Source organism: Adiantum capillus-veneris, chromosome 27 (genome assembly GCF_014529385.1).
Source record: "Adiantum capillus-veneris isolate H3 chromosome 27, ASM1452938v2, whole genome shotgun sequence".
Classification (NCBI taxonomy): domain Eukaryota; kingdom Viridiplantae; phylum Streptophyta; class Polypodiopsida; order Polypodiales; family Pteridaceae; genus Adiantum; species Adiantum capillus-veneris.
The window spans coordinates 70575677-70591052 of record NC_140957.1 but is presented as its reverse complement, the minus strand read 5'-3'; the positions used below and the strand labels follow the sequence as shown (position 1 = coordinate 70591052).

Genomic DNA, 15376 nt, shown 5'->3' with positions numbered 1-15376 from the left:
GCTCTTTCCTTGAGTAATGCAGAACACTTCCAAAGCTCTGATACCAATGTTAGGTGCAGCGGAATGAATGTTGTATTTCCTCAAGATTAGTGATCTTTATTGCTCAAGGTTCCTTTTAGTTCTAAGGAAAGAGAGAGCTTTCCGTCTTATGGAGAGTGCTATGATCACGAACAAAGTGAGTGGATATTGTGCGTGCAAGTGAATGAGACTAAGAGAAGGAGAGAGAAGAGATACGACACCGAGAGGTTGTAAAACCCTCCTCCGAAGGCCCTATTCTCGTCGGCGAGAGTGGTCTACTTTGATTGCACAAAGGTGTACAATGCGAATGCAATGGACTAATGAAATGGGACCATGCCGATGACGACGACGGTGATGACGACGACAACTTGATGGCTGAAATCTGGGATCTTCTAATCGCTGAATTCGGGGACTGTTTCGGTGGCTGAAAATGACTGTTTTGGCTGCGTTTTCTTGGCTAAACTTGGGGGGACTTCTGCAACTGAATGGGGGCTGATCTACTACTGTTCCTCCTCTGAGAATCTGCATTTGTCAATGGCTGAAATCTGCGTTTTTGTCAAGGCTGAAAACGCTGGAATAATCCTGCAAAAACGAGGATGCCAAGGGGTCCTTTTGTTGCAGACTAGGTGAATCTGCAACCACTAGGTGACTTGGGGGTTGATGACGATCAAGCATGGGCTGAAATCGCCATAGGGCTCTAGTACTGATGAAGGCAACAAAAACGCTACAAGGCTGATGTTGAGGGCGAGGATGCAAGAGAGGAAACGCTGAGAATCTGCTACTGCGGGCGGTCACTGTGAAAGCAAAACGCTGGCTGATATCTGTATCCCAAAATCGCCAGGACTCTGATGGAGCAAGCGAGGGATGGGAAGTCAAAAATGCTAGAGGGTCTGGGGGGTACTACTGAGAAGTTGCCTGCTGAGCGGGAAGCTCCTGCTGCCTCTTCTGCCAGAAAGTGCTAACTTGGGTTTGCTTATATATTAACTTAGCAAAATTGCCCTACCTACTTTTGTTGGAAAGTCGCTTAAAAATAATAAGTGAAAATCCCAATAAATAGGAAAATAGGCTAAATGCACTGGAAAATTCCCCTAACTGATGCTAATGGATTCTGATGTGAATTCCGATGATCATGTTGTGTACAACCGGAGGATATGCATCTATGCTAAGTGACTGGGCATGCACAGTCTACGAATAGACTCACAAAAGTGCCAGATCACTGCTAATCTAGACTTGACTGAACTGACTGAACCCTACTGTGGTGTAGCTTGTCCACGGACACATAGGGTCGGGATGTGTCACGTGACACGCACGACCCACACATCAGAGTGGGCCGGCGAAAAGTCCCTTCCAGGATTCCGGATGCTATTGGCGATCTCCCTCAGCGCCATACAGTTTGGTACCAGTACCTCACTTTGAAAAGGAGGGGATGTCACGTGACACATCCAACCCTATGTGTCCGTGGACAAGCTAAAGCATGACCACGGTTCAGTTCAGTCAAGTCAGTCTAGAATAGTAAGTGATCTAGCACTTTTGTGAGTCTGTTCGCAGACCGTGCATGACCAGTCACTTAGATTAGATGCATATCCTCTGGTTGCACACAACATGACCATCAGATTCCAGTCAGATCCCATCAGTAGCATTTTTACAATGCATAGACCTATTTTCCCTATTTTTGACATTTTTCACTTATTATTTTTAAGTGACTTTTGTTGGAAAGTAGGTAGGGCAATTTTGCTAAGTTTGTATAAGTAGAAACCTAGCGCTAGCACTTTCTGGCAGAAGAGGCAGCAGGAACTCAGTTCAACAGGCACCTTCTCAACAGGACCCAACAGGCCAAGCGTTTTTGCGTCCCCAGCAATGACCTAGCGTTTTGGACAAGATCAGCCTAGCGTTTTGCTTCTGCATCAGCTTGGCGACCAGACCACAGCAGATCAGCCTAGCGTTTTGCATTGCAAGGCCACCGTCAGCAACAGAAGACAATTTTCAGCCCTAGCGTTTTTGCATCAGCATAGCGTTTTGTAGTTTCACCGCGACCGAACACCAAGAAGCATCAGCGTTTTCAGTTTTTAGCCTTTAGACACAGCAGAACAACCCCCGAACCTCGCAAATCTCACCTTCCCGCAACAGATCCTCGTCGCACGGTCAGATTCCACAAGGTTTACAGATTCAGCCTGAAAACGCAGATTTTAGCATCTGCGTTTTCAGCGAGTCGTCGTCGCATCGTCACCATCGACATCGTCACCGACATAGAGTGAGAATTCAGCAGATAAAGATTTGCAGATTTCAGCCATTAGCATTTTCAGATTTCAGCCCGTCTCGTCGTCGTCGACATCGTCGGCAAGTCCAAGCATTGTAGAGATTTGTGCAATCAATAGTAGACCGCTCTCGCCATAGAGAGTGGGGCCTTCGGAGGAGGGTTTGACAACATTTTGGTGTCATATTCTTCTCTCTCTGTCTCTCAGACTCATGCACTTTCATTCACAGTGTCCATTCACTTTGTTTGTGTCCATTGCACTCTCTCACTAAAAGGAACGGAAGGGAGACCGTAAGTAAAAGGAACCCTTGAGCACAGTTCGGAGCACTCATCTTGAGCAATTTCAACATTCATTCCGCTGCACCTTACACATCCAACAGTGCACCTTCTCAGCAAGACCCCCGGGGCGAAAAACATAGCGTTTTCAGCCAAAGAACAAGCCTAGCGTTTTCTACAAGTGCAGATTCAGCCAAGCGTTTGCAGTTGAAGATCAAGCCCAGTATTAGCACACACAATAAATCCATACCTCGGAGGAGGGTTTGACAGCATTCTGGTGTCGTATTCTTCTCTCTCTATCTCTCAATCTCAGCACCTTCATTCACAGTGTTCACCACTTTGTTTGTGTCCATTGCACTCTCTCACTAAAGGAACGGAAGGCTCTCCCTTCCGTAAGGCTCTCCCTTCCGTAAGTAAAAGGAACCTTGAGTATAGTTCGGAGCACTCATCTTGAGCAAAGTTCAACATTCACTTCTGTTGCACCTTACATTGGTATCAGAGCTTTGGCAATGTTCTGTATCACTCAAAGTCCCAAGGAAAGAACCACAAGAACCATAGAATTTTTTTTTGCTTGTTGCGGTCGCACGTAACCCAAGTCCACTTGGGCGTGTCGATTCCTAATCGTGTTTTGAAGAGTGACAGGAAACCCAAGAAAGAAGGGCTTGTCGAGCCTCCCCTTGTTCTCTTTTCACTCATTGAAAGTGGACCGTGCACTTAGCGGCCGGCCAATCGACGTGAGGTGGGAAAAAGCCATAGTAACAGGGGACGGAGGGGACGGAGCCTAGGGACAGGGGACGCCCGGTTCTGGGACGGGGACGGGTGGGGACGGACGGCAAATGGCTTGCCAAGTGAGGCAAAACATTCCGAGGACGGCAAGGGACGGGAGGGGACGGCAGGGGACGGGAGGAAGTTAGAAACAAAGAAAGAACAGCAGAAAGAAAGGTAGCAATTGATCGTAAGTACCACGAAAGAATGGCAGACATAGCACGTGAATGCGAAGAGTTGTTGCGACTCTTTTCTAATGTGCAAGGGCAGATTGAACAGAACCTGGAGAAGGAGACTCTCTCAGTCTTGTATTCTTCAAACCACGACACAAGAATTACATGATTTGCATGATAATGATAAGCATGATGATTTGCATGATCACGATGTGATTATTCACGAGCATGATGATTTGCATGATCAAGATGTGATTGTTCACGAGCATGATGATTTGCAAGAAAAAGATGTGATTGTTCACAAGGATGATGGTTTAGTTGATACTTTTTCTAGTGAAGCTAACCTCATTGCATATTCGATCAATCACGAAGAACCGATCTTGGCTCTCGAGTCGAGGTCCACAGAACCCCCACAGGAAGATTCGATAGATCACGAAGAACCGATCTTGGCTCTCAGGTCGAGGTCCAAAGAACCCCCACAGGAAGATTCGATAGATCACGAAGAAATGATCTTGGCTCTCGAGTCGAGGTCCAAAGAACCCCCACAGGAAGTATTATGTATTCGAATGATTAGTCAGCACGCATTGTTCGACTGTTTCATTCGTGATGCTTTCCTGTACTTTAGTCACCATCCTTATGTGATCCCTTTTCACATGCGTGACATATTGTACGCTGAGCACGATTCACTCGTGAATGAGCACGGATGTATGCGGATTATTCATGAAAAGATGAAAAGTTCGCATTCAAGGAATTCACATTCCATGTCTCTTCCTTGGCATGACACAGTATCAGAAAGAGCACAAGAAGGATTGAGCATCAAGCATCGGCATTTTCATTGTGATTTGCTATAGTTGATTGATTTAGATCAGAAAAACAAAGTTTCGATTCCATTGTTTGCGTGTGTTTGATGAACGGTTTGGCACTGCGTCTATCTGCTCATCTACATTGCATGCATAGTTTTTTAGAAAGACTAGAATTTTTCCAACCACTTTACATAGAATGGGTATGTTCATGTTTTTGTGTTGTAAGTGGTTTCAGGAATTTTCAGCCTCGGAGATTCTTGAAGAAGGTAGACGCATGACTATAGACGAAGTTGAAGCATTGAAGGAGCTACAGATGACTGTCGTTTTCGGCACGGCCCAAAGAAGCAAGCGTTGCAAATCTTTATGAAGTTCAAGTATCGCATGACCCACGCATCAGAGTGGGCCGGCGAAGAGTCCTTCCCAGGATTCTAGACGCAGTTGGCGATCTCCCTCGACGCCATACAGTTTGGTACTAGTACCTCACTTTGAAAAGGAGGGGATGTCACGTGCACATCTAACTCTGTGTGTATGTGGACAAGCTACTTCATGACATGGGTTCAGTTCAGTTCAGTCAGCCTAGATTAGGAAGTGTTCAGGCACTTTTGTGAGTCTGTTCGCAGACCGTGCATGTCCAGACACGCATATCCTCTAGTTGCACACAGCATGATCATCAGATTTCCATCAGAACTTATCAGGAGCATTTTACAGTGCATAGACCTATTTTTCCCTATTTTAGCCAATTTTCACTTATTATTTTTAAGTGACTTTTGTTGGGAACTAGGTAGAGCAAATTCAATAGCCAAGTATATAAGCAAACCTAGCGCTAGCACTTATGGGCAGAAGAGGCAACAGGAACTTCGCGTTCAACAGGCACCTTCTCAGCAAGACCAACTTCCCGCAACAGACCTAGCATTTCCAGCCCATCTGAAAGCCTAGCGTTTTTGCATGACGGATCAGCCCTGGCGTTGGCATTGCAAATCAGCCCCGGCGACAGCAAGATAGCAGATCAGCCTTAGCGTTAGCAGATTCCACAGCAACACAACAGATCAGTCCTAGCGTTAGCAAATTTCTCCAGCAGGACAGAATCAGCCCTAGAGTTTTTTATTTGCAGATCAGCCTCGGCGTTTTGCAGATTCATCGCGACGCAACCTCAATAAGCACCAACGTTGTTAGTTTTCAACAGTCAGACACCGCAGTAGAAGTCCCAAACCTCGCAAATCTCACCTTCCCGCAGCAAATCCTCGCTGCACGGTCAAATTCAACGTAGTTTGCAGTTCAGCCCGGAAACGCAGATTTCAACAACTGCGATTTCAACACGTCGTAGTTGCATCGTCGTCATCGTCATCGTCATCGACATCGACATAGAGTCAAAATTCAGCAGATAAAGATTTGCAAATTTCAACCATTAGCATTTTCAGATTTCAGCCCGTCTCGTCGTCGTCGACATCGTCGGCAAGTCCAAAGCATTGTAGAGATTTGTGCAATCAATAGTAGACCGCTCTCGCCATAGAGAGTGGGGCCTTCGGAGGAGGGTTTGACAACATTCTGGTGTCGTATTCTTCTCTCTCTATCTCTCAGTCTCAGCACCTTCATTCACAGTGTTCACTACTTTGTTTGTGTCCATTGCACTCTCTCACTAAAGGAACGGGAGGCTCTCCCTTCCGTAAGTAAAAGGAACCTTGAGCACAGTTCAAAGCACTCATCTTGAGCAAAGTTCAGCATTCACTTCCGCTGCACCTTACATCAGCGTTTTCAGCACCAATACCACCAACGTTTTCAGTTCCAATATTCAGTGTTTTCAGCCTCAGCATCAACATTTTTTTAGCCCTCAACATCAACGTATCAGAGCTTTGTGCGTGCTTCGGCTTCACGAACTCAAGGGAAGAACCTAAAGAACCCAAGAAGAACAAAGAACCTCTCTCGGTTTTTTTCCCTCAAAGAAGCTTTGCATCTCGATCCCGGGTTTCTTAGCCACTGCCACCCTTAGTGCATCGCGCATCGCGCGCCCTCCCGTCTTCATCGCCATGTCTTTGAACGAAGATCAACATCGGATACACAAAAATCCATATCTTGAATACCAAGATTTGCTTGCCTCGAATGCACATAATGAAGGAGCTGGAGATAGGATCCCTAACCCTCTTCAACATTTGCATTCGCATTTAGCGTGCATCCACTTCTGTACGTGGAACCATTGGAAATACCTCCGAGCACCCTTACCTTTCATCTTCACCCGCAATGTTTTCATGACCGGACCATTCAAGTGGTAGTACTTGCTCACAAGGCAAAGTCAGCAATAAGGCTAGTATTCTGCGACAGTAGTAAGGCTACCTAGTAACTCGTATGGTCTGTGTTTACATCATAGCAATTCCTACATCCGCAATATCCGCAAGTGTGGAGGAGTTTTCATCGGTTTATGCATCCCCAAGCATCGGAAGCATGAAGTACAAAAAGCATCCAATGGAAGAAGTTCGGCAGCTATGCCTCACCTTTAACAGGGGGGATGTCACGTGCGCACTGTAGTTGCGCCACGTGGACAAGCTTCTGCTACAATCTAGCATCAGTCTTAGTCTAGCATAGGATCTAGCCTGGCACTTTGTGAGCCTCTAGCAAGACGTCCATGCCCAGGCAGGTCATAGTTGCATACCTTCTCTTGCACAGTACAATCATTTAAGCATTCAGTTACGTGAACAGTCCCTTGTGTCAATTTATTAATAAGTGACACTCTGACTTCATTTTTTTATGATGATCATAGTTGCAAAGCATGCTGCTCGACCCAGCATTATGGCAGTATATAGGCAGTCCAATGAGTGCTTGATTAGCAAGAAGCACTAGTAGTAGTACCAGCACCAATAGTACCCGCAGTACCAGCGTTTTCAGCCCATCAGTACCAGCGTTTTCAGCACTAGTACCACCAGTCTTTTCAGTACCAACACTCAGAATTTTCAGCACCAGTACCACCAGCGTTTTCAATACCAGCATTCAGCGTTTTCAGCCTCAGCATCAACGTTTTTTCAGCAGTCTCAGCACTCAGCATCAACGTTTTTCAGCCGCAACATCAGCACTTTCAGCCATCAGTTTTCAGCCTTAGCCTCGCCATACCAAGCATCTTCTCGCAGTACCAAGCATCTCTAGCAAGTACTCATCAGCATCTCAACATCTAGGATCATTGTAAAAACATTGGTGCAAGTAAATAAAGCAAGTACTTGCTCTGGCAATAGAGCAAGGGGGCCCTTGAGGGTGGTTGGGACCCGTCATGCAATGTCGTCTCTCTTTTCTCTCTCTCTCTGTCTCTCTCTCTCTCTCTCCTTCATTGTCTTTAGTTCAGATTCTCTTTCAAGTGGGAGTACTAGATCAAAGCTAAAACCTTAAACCCTTCTGCTGCACCTGATAGAAAGGCCTTGCACAGGGTAGAGAAATTCTATTTTAAGCCTTTATCACTCAATCATGCCACTTGAAATAGATCCACATAAAAACAAATCATGGACCTCGAAGGACATCAAACATTAGAGGTTCAACATGGTTGATAGTGAAATGATGAAAGGGCACGGTACTAAAGGACATAATAATATCTAAGTTAGTTGACAATTAGGAATATGAAAATGCACTTATATCATTAAATAATGAGCACGATTAGGGTATATGTTGCTTTAGGAAAGCATGGCAGCAATGGATTTGAGGTTAGCAATGGCTTTGAGGTTTAGAGCCCTCCTTCAGAAAAATTTATCATCATCATAGGATGCTAGACCTAGAAAGAAAGTTGTAATTCAACTTGAGCATAATATGGGGAAACCAAAAAATGGAAATAAAAACTTTCAAGATGGGGGAAATGGAAACACCACATCATCATGCAGACCCTTTTTTTTTTTTTTTTTTTGGGGGGGGGGGGGGGGGGGGGCGGGGGCGGGGGCCGCAAGTTAACTATAAACGAACAAAGTAGATGATAGAGGAAGGCCTATTTGCCAAGACAGCCGACTCTTACAAGAAGACTGAGTCGTTGGATTGATGACTCTAATAATAAGACTTGATGGGGCTGAAAGCTAAGACAGCATGACATGATTAAAGCAGATTGGCAAAAGTTGAAACTTGAGAGGAAAAAGCCAGTGTCCTAGATACTAGGGCAGCCATGATGAGATGACTCATCATCTTCTGGATCAAATTTTCTTCATTGATTGACAAGCTCTTCAGCACCTTTAATTTCTTGATCATCAATCTCATGCCATGTGCCTATATTGTTCTCATCTTTGAGGAGATCTTCTCACGAGTACATTCAGCCCTAGCTTGCATTTTCCCTTTCAGCATCTCGAGGGAAACAATTGGAGAAACACGTCCCTTGGACAGGGGAAACACATGCGGCGCCATTTCCCATGAGGAAACGTTTCCCCACATTTTCCAAGCGTTTCCACATTTCCCCACCTAAAGGATCATTTCCCCCATTTGCTGCAACTATAACGTGAGTTGCATCTACCCTATTTCTATGGTCAAAGCTTCTATCATGTAGCTCGCACTTCAACTCAATAGGCTACCTACACTTCTTAAGCCACACCGTTCTACCAAGATTGAGCAATCCATCACACAACCCACAAAAGTAAGTTTCTTAGCTAGCAACCATGACTTGGTAGGCGAAATCAGTAAATCCCAGACCCCTGTTTTAGTATAAGAAAGCCATCTCAAGGTCAATGTGCACAGCAAGAAAACAAATAGACATAAGCAAGATGAAAAGAGTGGGAACCATGATTGGCTCAGACTGACAACATGGTAAACTCGTCCAATAAGACTGCTATACATAGCATGTTGGTCTGGATGCCTACAGAAATAATGATAAAAACACCTTTTCCAATTTAGCATTTTTTTGCTGCCTTCAAGACTAACACATGACACGAGAGCAACAACATCCAGCTTTACAAGATATATGCACATCATGCAAGCAACATCATTAACCTTCCATCTCACAGTTAGCATTGCATGGCAGTAAGGCAAGGTACTTCCAACCAAGAGAAGGCACATACCTGTCGACACCACGGTGTTCATACTCAAAGTCCATTTTCCGCCAATCTTTGCCTCTCTCTTGTAGTAGAACTTCCCTAGGTTTCGCATTCCCAAAAGGATTCACCTTTGGCCTAGCTTGCACAACAGGTTCATGAGTGCTCTCTGAAATGTCATGCCTACTGGAATGGCTACTAGATGGCCTGCTATCTTGCTCATCCTTAGGCCTTGGTAAATCAATCCCTCTATCAGAAAGAACGTCTTCACGAGGGCGTGCAGATCCAAATGGATTCGGCTTGCTCTTAGGCAGTGGTGCATCTGATGTAGCTGCACTATCAATGCCAAAATCTGATTGATGAGGAGGACTTGACTGGCTTCTTGGCGCTATTACAAGAGGCTTTCTTTGTGATTCCACAATACCTTGCAAATCTGCCCTTCTTCCCCACCTGCCCTCCCTCATGTCTTGTACATGTGGAGCCTGCTTGGTTTCTGGGGGTAAAATCTTCTTGGAAGAAGACCAATTATCTGCCTCATCTGCACGGGACTGCAAATTTGCCACATCCTGAGCCACTGGGCGTGGTGGTAGTGGCTTCTTGGCTGAGGCCCAACTTTCTGTGTCATCTGCACGAGAATACTGATCAGAGGCATCCCTTCTGCCACTTGACCTTGCATCAGCAGTTGTCAGAGGTAGCGACTTCTTCACCAAGCCCCAATTTCCAACTTCATCAGCACGAGAAGGAGGCAATGGTTCTCGATCACCAAGGCGGGATCCTCTCCTCTCCCCATCATAGCCACCCGAATAGACAGGCTTCTTCGAAGAGCTCCAGTCGCTGCTGTCGTCAGCCCGCGAGGGCTCGTCTCTTTCTCTGTCACGAAGAAATCCACTGCCTTCTCTGTCACGGTCAAAACCTGCACTGCCCCCATATCCAGTCCTTCCTTGCTCACGATCTGTCCTGTTGTAATCTCTATAATCCCTAAAAGCTCCGCCAAGACCTCCTCGGTGCTCCTCCTCGCCGGATCTGTCGCGGGGACCCGTAGGAAGCATCATCATTTCGTCTGCTGTGAGGCCACGTGAATCTGACATGGAGCGAGACCTGCTGCCGGGAGCAACAGATGTGCCAATGGTAAGCTCTGCCAGGGAAAAGGTCTGTTGCTTCTTCTTTTTGGGCTTCACAGAAAGAGCCTCACCCAAGGTAGGAAAAGCTTCCATGGGAGGCGCTGCAACAGCAGCTGCAGCAGCCGCAGCCGCCCTTTCCTTCTCCTCGGCTTCTTCGCGCTCCGCCTCAGCTGCCCATGCCCCGATCCCCCATGGTTTATTCATGGCGAAGCTATGTTACTCTATCCCACTCAGATGGCTCCTGCGAGATAGTAAAACTATCCCGCTCCTGCTTGAATTTGTTTCTCTCTGCTCCGTGCCTGGCTATGGCGAGACTTTAGCTATGTGCTCAGAGACAATGGAGAAATGCGGTCTCTCCCATTTCCGTTAGCCATTTTCGTAACGTTTTGAAAGCGTCCTCGTCTTCCTCCAAAGTTGGTCAAATTTAGTTTGTGAATGTTTTAGGCTGTCTGTTTGAAGTTTTGTGTGCCACAAGAGAGGTGCATGTGCCCATGCATGCACATATGTATCGGTAAATGGTTCCTCCGAAGTTGGTCAAATTTAGTTTGTGAATGTTTTAGGCTGTGTGTTTTTGAAGTTTGCGTGCCACAAGAGAGGTGCATGCGTGTTTCCTACCGAAGATGTGCCCATGCATGTATGTATGTCAATGCATGTATCGGTAAATGGTTCCTCACAAACCACTCTTGTGTAAGTAGGCCTAGTTTTTCCTCCACATGCAATATGTCCAGTAAAAGTCCTTTGTAAATATGTTCCGATATGGGTATCATGCATTCCAATAAAGTGTCGTATTTAACCACTTCAAAAAATGGTCGAGTGAGCTAGATAAAGTGCTCTCTCTTTTTTTTTTAATGTGGGAGAAACAATTGCTATTAGTATTATGGTAGTTCAAATCCACTTTTCAACTAACTTCCTTAGGTTCCTACATACAATCAGAGCAATGGAAGGTGTTTTCTCGCCTTTGGCACTAGTAGGGTGCAAGCTTAAATTACAAAAACTTGAATCTGCTCTACAAGGGCTAGGCATTGCCATAAAATGTTTGTTTGATAGTATCATCCCTACAAAATTTCGATGATGCTAGCCTTGGGAGCATGTTGATTTCCTTGAGGTCCATGGAATCATTCGACTTCATGGATGAATAATGTACTCTATCATAACAAACCTACATCTTTTCCACTCTCGATCTTTTGCTCAAGTCTGTAGGCACCGTAACAAGAGAAGCAAGTATGATAAGAAATAACATTGAGTTGGGACTTGTGAGAGTTTGCAAGCGACCTTATGAATGATCGGATTGTTAGATGCCTCTCCGTTGTGCATTGTATGAGCTTATAAGAAAACACTTTTTTCCTTAGGGTTGTTCTCCCCATCCATATAGTGATAGGCCACTTAAACACCATTTGCTCTACTTTATGTATATTATATTTCTAATAAAGTCTATGGCTACTATCACTTTTGGGTTATTATGACTTCATGTGTGTCTACTCTCATCCTTGTCGTATTCATCATTGCTTTTAAACATTTTGTTATCAGAGCCTTTGCCTAGTGAGATTTTGTGTGTATGTGTGCATGTAATGTCAAGATGCTTTTGAGTTTGAATGATATTTGGTACACTCTGCCATCCAAGAGTTTTCTATATATGTGACCTACAGTTTTACCCCCTTTTGAGGTTGTTTCAAATTTTGAAGAGTTGGATGTAAGCAACAAATTAACAGATACCTTATTGCCACATATGAACACCTCCTACATGCAATCTTTACAAGTTTGAGGCTAGGGGATATGAAGCATAGCTCTCCACCCATCCATATGCCTACTTATAGGGAAACCCCCGAGCCCTTGCAGGTTCACATTGTCCTTGGCCTAACATTACTCCCGCCTTGGGTATTTCTTCTTAAGAACACTAATGTTTTCCCGAGTAGCACCTTTTTTAGGTGGGTCTTTCCACTTAACTAATGCTTGACAAAGCACATTGGTAATCGCAATTCAGCATTCCCAAGTTGCCGCTTCCTCTCCTAAGTCTATATCCACTTAACTAGTATCTCCTCTAAGTTTGTCCACTTAGCTAGTACCTGCTGGTACACTTTATAAAGTTTTTGCCTATCTTGATGCCCTAGAATCATTTTTGGTTCATGTGGTACCTTTTGTGGCTCTATCAACTCGCCCAAAATCTCTAGAGAAACTATGTTCTCCAAATCGTGAACTGATTTCTTCAATTTACTAACGTGGAAGAGAGGGTGAACTTGAGAACTTTTCAATAGCTCAACTTTATATGCTACATCCACAAATTTTTTTTAAACTTCCAAGGGACCACAGTATCTATGAGAAAGTTTGTCACACTTTCCCATTTTCATGGTTTCTAACTTCGCAAAAACCTTTAGGAAATATGAAGTCACCTAGGTACTTTTCTTCATCCTTTATCATCATATGTCTTAGCATGATCATGTGCACTATGCATGGTTTTCTCTGTTGCTTTCAGCATATCATTTATATCTTCAAGGAAATCCTTGACAAATTGAATATTCTCCTTCTCTAGGCCTACAGCTATAAGATCTCGGTTGGAAACCATGCATCAACATGAATGGTGTAAATCCAGTTGGCTGCATGTTTGAAATTGTTATAAGCAAATTCCAAAAATGGGTAAGTATTCTTCCCAGTTAGATTGTTTCTTACTTACATAAGAATGCAACTTATCCTGTGAGATTTGGTTAACCCTTTCGATTTGGCCATTAGACTGTGAATGTTCTGTTGTACTCATAGGAGTAGTATCCAATTTTTTGAAGACTCTGTGGGTAGGCCATATAGCTCGTAGAGATATTCAATAAAGAGTTTTGCCAACTCTTGCGTTTTAACCATTTTCCATGGCAATAAACTCTGCCATTTTGGTTAATCTATCCACTACCACCTACACTGAGTCATTCCCTCAACTAGTCTTTCGTAAACCAATAATGAATTCCATGGAAATGCTTACCCATTTCCCTTGAGGTATCTTCAAAGTATGGAGTAGTCCCCAACCTTGAGATGCTCATGTTTATTGATCTGACACTTATTACAGTTTAGCAAATAATAATGGACGTCCTTAAACAAGCTAGGCTAATAGAATTGTCTCTTAACTACTGTACATGTCCTTTGAATCCCAGGATGATCGACACTTGGACTATCGTGGCTTTCTTTAAGAATGCATGCGCGAGCAACAATGGTTGGTATGCACACTCTACCCTTGTAAAGTAAGTACCTGTCTTCAATGGAGTAGTTAGCATACTTCTCCCCCCGACGAAGTTTATCACCCCCCTTTGAAGCCGAAGCTGTCAAAGGCGATGAAGGATCTACCTCAGAGCTCTCCAGTCCCAAACTATACCAAAATGTCTCGGTTATCCTCTCTGTAGTAACTCTTGCTGCCCTATTTGTCGCACCTACGGCTTGTCTCTTCAAATCAAACTAGCACTACATGCCAATGAGGAAGGTGGTCACTTTGTGAAGTAGTGCAATCGTGTGCCGCATGTTAGACCTCTGTAAAGGATGGATTGTGCTCACATAAGCCACATAGTGACTCCAAGAACTCATTCTTGAAGATTGTGAAGCTTAATTCATTAATTTGTGGCATGTGACTAAGTGAATTTTCCACTACATTATATTTACCTCTTTGGTAACGTATTTGAAGGTCAAAACTTCTGTAGGATCTTGGCCCATTGAGCGGTTCTACCCCTCATTTTATTTTAACTTGAAAGCCATTTCAGAATCTTGTCCATCTGAACCTCAAAAGTAGCACCGTATAAGTAGTGCCTCCACTTTTTAAGTGCATATGCTATAGCCAATAACTCTCACTCATAAGTCAAGTAGTTATGTTGGGCACGATCTAACTTATTGCTTTCAAATGCAATCGGGCATCCCCTTTACATAAGCACGGCTCCAACGACTCCATTACTTGCATCTATCTCCAAGGAAAATGGCTCATTCGGATCCACTATAGTGAATGTAGGTGCAGTTGTTATAGCCAGCTTAAGCTTTTCAAAGCTTTTGTATTGGGTTTCCCCCCAACTTATATTCTTACTTTTTTACCTCAACTGGTCCATCAATGGGATTGTGATCTTCACGTAGTCGTTTACATATTATTATTAAAAGCCTGATATACCAAGAAACCTCAGCAATTCATTGAGATTTTATGGTGTTGCCCACCTGAGAATAGCTTCTACTTTCTCAGATTTCATATGCACTCCTTTCGCGGATATAATGTGACCCAGAAATGAATCTTAGTCTCAAAGAAATCAAAATTTTTTTTCTTCACAAGTAATTTGTGTTTTCTTGATATTCAAACACTAAACGATGCAAATATTCTAAGTGTTCTTTTCTAAATTTGCTATAAACTAGTATATAGTCTGGGAAAACTAGTACAAATTTTCTTAAGTATGGACGTAAAATGTTAAACATCGGCATCATGAATGTCACTTGTGCATTGGGTAGCCCAAATGGCATAACCAAGAACTCAAAATGCCCAAAACGGAAAAAATGTTGTCTTCACGACATCTTTTGGCCTAGTTCTGACCTGATGATAATCAAATCTTAGATCTATCTTTGAAAATACTTTGAAACCCAAAGAGTTGATCAAATAACCCATCCGTATGTGACATAAAGTACTTGTTCTTAATCGTTATCTGATTAAGAGCTCTATAATCTACCCACATCTGCATAGATCCATCCTTCTTCTTTACCACAAGAATAGGTGATGCCCATGGCTAGAACTAGGCCTAACGAAGCCTTTGTTCAAGTATTTTGTGAGCTGTTTTTCCACTTCCTGTGTTTTGGAGTGGCTTAATCTATAAGCAAATTTTGAACTCGGCAAAATATTGACGTTGTAGTCTACTTCCCGAGATGGTGGCAAGCCATCTAGTAAATCACCAGGAACTACATCCTGAAACTCCTCTAATAAATTCATTAAAGCATCTACGTACTTTTTCTTAAGGGTCTCTTTTGCCTTGGATTTTTTCATTTTAAATCA

General features: G+C 43.8%; 1 protein-coding gene across 1 annotated transcript in view; it reads right to left on the bottom strand.

Annotated features, from left to right (window-relative positions):
• LOC147422173 (eukaryotic translation initiation factor 4B2-like) overlaps positions 1-10787 on the bottom strand; it is a 40430-nt gene extending 29643 nt beyond the window's left edge. The window contains exon 1 of the mRNA XM_086502888.1: positions 9296-10787. Coding sequence (XP_086359014.1) covers positions 9296-10593 — 1298 coding nt within the window. The 5' untranslated portion in view covers positions 10594-10787. The remainder of the gene's footprint in view (positions 1-9295) is intronic.
• Positions 10788-15376: the final 4589 nt, after the last annotated feature.